This window comes from Condylura cristata, unplaced genomic scaffold (genome assembly GCF_000260355.1).
Source record: "Condylura cristata isolate star-nosed mole 26May11 unplaced genomic scaffold, ConCri1.0 scaffold00013, whole genome shotgun sequence".
Taxonomy (NCBI): domain Eukaryota; kingdom Metazoa; phylum Chordata; class Mammalia; order Eulipotyphla; family Talpidae; genus Condylura; species Condylura cristata.
In genome coordinates this window covers 76,051-83,390 of record NW_004567114.1, presented here as the reverse complement: position 1 = coordinate 83,390, position 7,340 = coordinate 76,051, and the positions used below count along the sequence as shown (strand labels likewise).

The 7,340-nt window shown below is 72.4% G+C and overlaps 1 protein-coding gene across 6 annotated transcripts in view; it reads left to right on the top strand.

The window, feature by feature from the left end:
• Window positions 1-869: 869 nt before the first annotated feature.
• The window catches only part of PACS2 (phosphofurin acidic cluster sorting protein 2), a 12,625-nt gene continuing 6,154 nt past the window's right edge, over window positions 870-7,340 (top strand). For 2 of the 6 annotated variants that reach the window (XM_012724510.1, XM_012724507.1), the window contains exons 1-15: window positions 870-1,047; window positions 2,480-2,567; window positions 3,014-3,103; window positions 3,291-3,416; window positions 3,859-4,021; window positions 4,127-4,200; window positions 4,383-4,439; window positions 4,995-5,054; window positions 5,634-5,788; window positions 6,086-6,176; window positions 6,260-6,334; window positions 6,518-6,663; window positions 6,802-6,934; window positions 7,036-7,140; window positions 7,210-7,316. In XM_012724510.1, the coding sequence (XP_012579964.1) occupies window positions 938-1,047; window positions 2,480-2,567; window positions 3,014-3,103; window positions 3,291-3,416; window positions 3,859-4,021; window positions 4,127-4,200; window positions 4,383-4,439; window positions 4,995-5,054; window positions 5,634-5,788; window positions 6,086-6,176; window positions 6,260-6,334; window positions 6,518-6,663; window positions 6,802-6,934; window positions 7,036-7,140; window positions 7,210-7,316 (1,580 nt within the window). In that variant the 5' untranslated portion in view covers window positions 870-937. Of the gene's footprint in view, window positions 1,048-2,479; window positions 2,568-3,013; window positions 3,104-3,290; window positions 3,417-3,858; window positions 4,022-4,126; window positions 4,201-4,382; window positions 4,464-4,994; window positions 5,055-5,633; window positions 5,789-6,085; window positions 6,177-6,259; window positions 6,335-6,517; window positions 6,664-6,801; window positions 6,935-7,035; window positions 7,141-7,209; window positions 7,317-7,340 lie in introns of all 6 variants that reach the window. The other 4 variants (XM_012724508.1, XM_012724506.1, XM_012724509.1 and 1 more) reach the window with 4 other exon arrangements.

Here is a 7,340-nt window from a genome sequence, read left to right as displayed (position 1 = left end):
GTGCTCTTGCTGTCGGTAAGCCCAGCCTTCCTGGGTAGCCAGTGTCCCTGAGGGACCACCATCCCTGCAGGTTCTGTTTAGAGCTTGCACCTGGGGTGCCCTTCCCCCCGCTACCCGCCAGCTTTAGGCAGTAGACACCTGGCAGGCCCCGGTCCCCCTGCAGAGGGGTAAGGAGCAAGAGGGCCTGTGTGGAGCCGGCCAAGGAGGCCTTGCCCGCCTCGGCCCCAGGACACTCTGGGGTCTGCTCTGAGGGCTCCTCACCTGGGGCCACCCCTCGCCTTCCCCTCATGGCCTGAGCTGCGATGGCTGTCGTGGGGTGGAGGGGAGCTTGCTGGCCTGTGGGAAGCCCCCCGCCCGGACCGTGCCTCCTCCAGGTTCCCGGAGCTGTGGTCAGGGCACCCCGGGTCTGTGGGCCAGCCTGGCTCTCTGCTGGTGGCTGGGTCCCTGTGGTGTGGGGGCTGCACCCCACTTTGGGCCTGGCCCTGGAGGTGGGGAGGGCCATGGCTGGGGCTCCCTGGCAGCTCTTGGGGTCACTGGCTCCCTGCTGCCCAGCCTGCTTTGCCTGAGTGGGCATGGCTATGGCTCCTTCCTGGCCTCCGGCAGCTGTGCCCTCGGGCCCTGGATGCTGGCCGGTCTCCTGCACTGCCTGCACTGCCCCTGCTGGGCGGACACACGCTCCTGGCCTCAGGCGCCGGCCCCCACGCTGGGATGTCCTTTCCGTGCCGGGGTGTCCTTCCATGTCGGAGGTCCCCTGTGCTGGGGTGCATCCATGCACTAGGGTGACCCCCCACATACTGGGTTGCCCCCTCGTTGGGGTTGCTCAGGCTAGGTGTTCCTGTGTGCAGGAGTGTTCTCCTTGGTTGGCGTGTCCCATTGGGGTGTCCCACGTGTTGGGGTATCCCCTGTGGGAGTTCCCTTGTGCTGGGGTATTCTCTGTATGTTGGAGTCCCTCACGTGTTGGTGTCGTGCTGTGGGCAGAGGAAGCCTGTCCCGCTCCGTGTCGGGGGTGCTGCTGCCGGCCCCTGCGGCCTGCCCAGGAGGAGCGGGGTGAGTGGGTCGGGCGCAGGCTTGGCCTGGGTGCTGGGAGTGAGGGAGGCCATGGAGAAATCTGGCCTGCCTGTGGTCGGGGTCCATCCCCTGTCCAGGGGCCATGGCCTGCTGGACGCCCAGGGGCCTGGGTTCCTCGCCTGCTCAGACGTGGGTGCCCCCAGGCACCCAGAGCACCAGCCTGGCCCTGGGCCGGTTTGCCCAGAGCAGGGCTGTTGGCTACACACCCCAAGGGGCTTGGCTGGTGCCCACAGCAGGGCGCTGCCCCGGCTGGCCTCCTGCGCTGCCCCCCACCCCCCGCCCCGCCGCGGTCTCTGGCCTGAGAGCCAGGCTCCAGCACGGCCATCTGCGGGAAAGGTCCTGCCTAGGCACGGGTGACGGCGGGCTGCAGTCAGCTGGCAGCGGGCTCCTGGGCAGTGTTGTGCAGTGATGGCCCTGGCCCCACTGACAGTGCCCACCGGGACCCAGACGGGAGCCATGAGGGGCCACCCCACAGGTCCCGCGTGGCTGCCGTGACCCTGGGGGCAGGATGCATGCGCTGCCCTGGTGTGGGGTGTGCTGGACGGTGGGGCCTGCGGCCAGGGTCACGCGCTCTGCCCACGCTGCCCCCCTGCTTGCCCGGCTGTGCGTCTGGGCCCCTTTGTCCCTTGGTGTGCGGACACTGGCCCTTTGTCGGCCGCCTCCCCTCCGCTGCACCCTGGCCTGTGGCCACCCCCGGGTGGAGGCGTTTCTGCCTGGAGGGACCCCAGCTGCGCCGCCCTGGCCTGACGCCACGCTCGTCCGCGCAGCCGGCGGGCCCTGTGCGTGTCTGCCCCGCGGGGCTCTGTGGGGCACTGGCCCCGGGAGGGCGGAGGGCTGCGGCCAGGGGCACACCGGCCGGCGCGGGCCAGGGTGTCTTCCACTTGGGGTTCACGTCAGGGACTGAGACCCCATCTTTACTTTCCTGGGGTGGGTCTGACCTCCTCCGCCTGGGTGCGGCTCCCTGAGGCTATGGCATGGAGGCCAGTGCCCCCGTGGGGCGGTCAGGTCGCCTGGCCTGTGGGGCCCCCTCGCTGCTCGAGGGCCGTGGGGCTCTGACTCTGGAGGGGAGCGGGCCTGTGGGACGGGCGGGGCTGCGGCGGCCACTGCACCCCCAGGGGCAGCTGCTGGGCGCAGACGTGCTGCACTCTGGGGCACACCAGGCAGGGTGGGGGAGGCCCGGCCTCTTGTGTGAGCGGTGGGGCCTGGGCACTGGCCATGACAGTGTGCGCGGCGCCGTGTCCTCAGCCGCGAGCCCTCACGGGGCTGCATGTGCCTCGCACCCAGTTTCCAAGCAGAGTGGGGTGCGGGCGGGGCCTCCTGCCCAGCTGCCACCTTGGGAAGGCCCTGGGGTGGGTGGCGGGCTGGCTGGCCCCTGGGGGCCCCGGCCCTGCTAAGCTGCCCCCGCCCGCAGGCTGTGCAGCCTGACACTGAAGAAGCTAGTGGTCTTCAAGGGGCTGGAGAAGGAGCTCATCTCCGTGGTGATTGCGGTCAAGATGCAGGTCAGCGTCCCTGGACCCCCTCCTGGCGGCCGGGAGGGGGAGTGGGCCCTGCCCCCACGCTGGGGCGGGCTGGCCCTGAGGGTGCAGGCCTGTCGCCGTGGGGCAGGAGTGCCCAGCGCCCCGGAGGCCCGGAGCAGGCACGCATGCTGTGGTCACTCTTGGGCCTCCCCTCCTGCCAGCCCCCTGTGGCCTCGTGGGTCGGGGGAGGGGAGGGCCCAGTCTGCTGTGTGGCCGCTGCAGCCTCCAGGCTGCCGTGTGGCCAGTTCCCCCAGGCCGGTCACACTTTGCAGGCCTTGCCCTACAGCACCCGCTGCACGGCCTGGTCCCAGCCAGAGCGGCCCCTGTGCTGCCCGCCCCTGCCCAGCCCCCCCTCGCGCCTGGCTCCCCTCACTCTAGCCCCCTCCACCCATCCGCTCTGCACCCCACCTGCCTGTCCCCTCCCCCAGGGCTCCAAGCGCGTCCTGCGGTCCCATGAGATCGTGCTGCCCCCCAGTGGACACGTGGAGACAGACCTGGCCCTGACCTTCTCGCTGCAGGTGGGCCTCCCCAGCCCTGCCTGCCCCAGGTCTGCCCCCAGCCCTGGGCTTTGGAGTCCCGCGGCCCCTCCTGCCTGCATGCCCGGAGGCCTCGGTCCTCTGCTGGTCTCTGCATGCGGCCCCGAGCAGGGCCGCTGAGGGCGGCAGGCTCCCGGAGCGGCCCGGACCGACCGTCTCCTGCCCGCAGTACCCCCACTTCCTGAAGAGGGAGGGCAACCGGCTGCAGGTCATGCTGCAGCGCAGGAAGCGCTACAAGCACCGCACCATCCTGGGCTACAAGACGCTGGCCGCCGGCTCCATCGACATGGCCGAGGTGAGCACCGGGCGGAGCCGGCCTCAGCTGCCCTGCGGGAAGGCCGGGCCCCCCGAAGGGGGAGGGCCCCGCCCCTCGCCGGATCGGCCGTGCAGGCGTGAGCCCTGGGCGGCGGCCCCCATGCTGGCCCACTGCTGCCCGCCGGCCCTTCCGAGCAGCTGCCAGGGTGGTGGCGGGCACCCCTTTCTGAGGAGCCGACGCCTGGACGGGGCCCTGGGTGGGGGTGACCAGCTTCTCACTCTTGGGACAGGCCTGGCCAGGTGCCGGCCAGCTTGGGGCTGGGCAGCAGGTTTGACGGCCAGCGGCTAACTGCCCACCCACTGGGGCTGCTGCTGGCCCCTCAGCCGTGGCCTGCGTGCTGTCCTGGGGCGCCCGCTCGGGAGGCGGGGCAGGGGTGGGCCTGGCGAGGTGCTCAGCGCCCCCAGAGCCGCCCTGTCCCCAGGTGCTACAGCACCCCCCTGAGGGCGGCCAGGTGCTGGGCTTGTGCAGCGACGTGAAGGAGGCCGCCGTGCGGGTGGCCGAGATCTGGATCTTCTCCCTGTCGAGCCAGCCCATCGACCACGAGGACAGTGCCATGCAGGCCGGCCCCAAGGCCAAGTCCACAGGTGGCGCCTGCGTGGGGGTGGGGGCGTGGGGGCCCCGGCAGGCGGGCCTGTCACCAGGACACCGGCGGAACCTCGGGGTCTGCCCCTTCCGTGCCCCCCCCGCAGACAACGACTCCGAGGAGGAGGACGAGAGCTTCTCCTCCGAGCAGGACGCCAGCGACGACGCCGCGCAGGGCCAGGTAGCTGCCCCGGGGGCGGGGCGAGGGCGCCAGAGGCCCCGGGGCCCCGTGGTGCGTCAGCGGGCTCCCTGGGCACCAGGACAGCGCTCCAGAGCGGCCGCGGAGGGCTGAGGCTGGCGGGGGCGGGGGGCCGTGGCCAGCGGGGGAGGCGGGCTCGTGGCCTCAGGCGCGTGCCCCTGCAGGACCTGGATGAGGACGACTTTGACGTGGGGAAGCCCGGGAAGCAGCGGCGCTCGATAGTAAGAACGGCGTCCATGACCAGGGTTGGTGCAGCTGGTTTTACTAACCCTGGGGCTGGGGCGGGACGCCAAGGGGCTGGACGCGGGGCTGGACGCCGGCCCAGGGCCTGGCGGCTGCACTGGACTCTGTCTTCCCCAGATGCCATGGCCCTGCGTTATCTGGCCTCCCAGGGCAATGGCCTCAGCAGTGGCCTCCCAGACCGGGGTTCGCTGGCCTCCAGGGCTGCCAGTCCAGGCCGTGGGCACATGGGGCGGCTGCCCGGGTGGGCCCGCTTCTGTGCAGTCTACCGGCCCGGGGTCCCTGGGGCCGGGAGGGCCTGTCAGCTGTGTCCATCCCAGTGTCCACTGCCACAGGTCTCCACCCACGTGCCCTCTGGGGCACAGTGGGCTACAGTCCCAGTGCCCCTTCCCACAGCGGGGAGCAGGGCCCCACCTTGCTCTGTGTCTGGAGCCAGGCTGCCCCGCCCAGGGCGGGGGCTTCTGCAGGCTGTACCTGGGGCGGGGCGGGGGCGCGGGGGCCAGGCGCTGGGGCCCACTCGCTCGCCTGTGTTGCAGCAGCAGAACTTCAAGCAGAAGGTGGTGGCTCTGCTGCGGAGGTTCAAGGTGTCCGACGAGGTGAGGCCTGGCGGGCGGGCGGGCGGGCGGGCGGGCTGGGCCTCGGCCTCGCTGCCCATGGCCACACCTCACCCACCGCTGGTTGGGTGCCCTGGGTGAGGGACGTGGAGGCAAGAGGTGACCCGAACAGCCCCGCCTGCCGGCCTGCGCGTGAGCTGCAGCCAGGACAGCCCCCGCCTCTCGGTGGGACCTCAGGGTCTGCCCCTTCCGTGGCCTCCCATAGCGGCTCCCAGGTGGGGCCGAGGGCGGGTGCGGTGTGCGGGCCCCAGGCTGCTGGGCACTCCCAGATCGGGGCGGGCTCTCCAAGGACAGCCTGGGGCCTGCAGGACCGTCCAGGGCTGGGCCCCTCCTCCGGTGGCCCACCACCGGCTGCCACGCAGACCCTCGGGGGCGCCGCAGGACGGCCTGGCCTGCCGCCCGTGGCAGGCTGGCACGCGGGCAGTGGTCAGCTGGGTGGCCTTGGCGGGTGGGCGGGTGCTGGGTGCAGTGTTCTCCCTGGGCCTGCGTCCGGGGCCGCCTGGGCCAGGTGGGTGGACAGCCCTGCGGCTCGTTGGCACCCCATGGCCTGCCCTCGGCCAGGTGCTGGACTCGGAGCAGGACCCCGCGGAGCGTGTCCCTGAGGTGGAGGAGGACCTGGACCTCCTGTACGATGCGCTGGACGCGGACCCCAGCGACAGCGGCCCCGACATGGAGGACGACGACAGCGTCCTCAGCACCCCAAAGCCGAAGCTCAGGTGGGCTTGCGCCAGCAGGGTCAGTAGGTCAGCCGGTGTCCCCAGGCTGTGGCCCTGCGGCGGCTGGCACTGCGGCCCTGGCCCCTCCCTTGGCCCTGTGGTGACGGGTCCGCCCTCGGCCGCCCGCCCAGGCCCCCCATCCTCTGCTTGGACCCCAGGTCTGTGGCCCTCGGCCACCCCACACCTCGCTCTGCCGACTGCGGCCTCCCTGGGACAGCCCCCCTGTGCCTTGCCAGGGGACTGTGCCTGGCTCCCTGCCCCAGGCGGGGTCTGATGTGCACCCCCCACCCCCCGCAGGCCGTACTTCGAGGGCCTCTCACACTCCAGCTCACAGACAGAGGTGGGGAGTCTCCACAGCACCCGCAGCCAGAGGGCGCCCCCGAGCCCGGTGAGCCCCGCTGCCTGCCGTCCCACTGCGAGCCTCTGCCCAGAGGCGCCAGCCTTACCCGCCCGCCCTGCCTCGCCCCGCAGGCTGACGTGCCAGAGAGGACGCGGGCCCCCGGGAGCCGGCCCCCAAGCGACAGCACCTCCGACTCTGTGGCTCACGTAAGTACACACTGGGGCTCCTGGGCACAGATCTGGGGCCCCCCAGTAGTGCACCCTTCAGCTGCCCTGGAGGCTTCCCAGGCGGGCCCTGGAGAGGACGGGAACGGGCCCCGGGGTGGCAGGCTCCGTGCATGGCAGGCGTGGGGCAGTGGGCGCACATGCCATGGCTGCCCTGTCCCACAGAGCGCCCCCCCGGCCCCCGGGGAGCAGCCGGCGCAGCCCGAGGACAGCCCCGGGGTGGACAGCTGTCCCCTGGACGTATTCTCCGAGCGGCTGCCGCCCAGCGGGCGCGTCACGAAGACCGAGTCGCTGGTCCTACCCTCCAGCAGGTGAGGGGGTGCAATCAGGCCGGGCTGTGAGCGGCTGGGGGTCTCTGCGCGGAGCCCAGCCCCAGGCCGGTGGCTTGGGGGCCCAGCGAGCCTGGCTGGCCGAGGTGGCGCCTCGGTCTCTGACGGAGTCCTGCCCAGGGCCGAGGGGAAGCCGGCCGGCCGCCGGGGCCGCAGCACCTCCCTGAAGGAGCGGCAGCCGGCTCGGCCGCAGAACGAGCGGGCCAACAGCCTGGACAGCGAGCGCTGCCCGGACCCGCGGAGCCCACTGCAGGTGAGGGTGCAGCCGGCCTGGCCTGGGGCCTGCTGGACGAGGGTGGGGTCCTGGGCCCCGACCAGGCAGGCGGCGGCCCCACGGACAGCCCGTGTCTGCAGATCCCCCGGAAGACTGTGTACGACCAGCTGAACCACATCCTGGTCTCCGACGAGCAGCTCCCCGAGAACATCATCCTGGTCAACACCTCGGACTGGCAGGGGCAGGTGCGCAGCCTCCCGCAGGTGGGGCGGGGCCCCGGGGCAGCTGCTCATGGTGCACCCCCCCCCCCACAGTTCCTGTCCGACGTGCTGCAGCGGCACGCGCTGCCCGTGGTGGGCACCTGCTCGGCGGCCGACGTGCAGGCCGCCTTCAGCACCGTCGTCTCCCGCATCCAGAGATAGTGAGTCCTGCGCCCCCCCCGCCC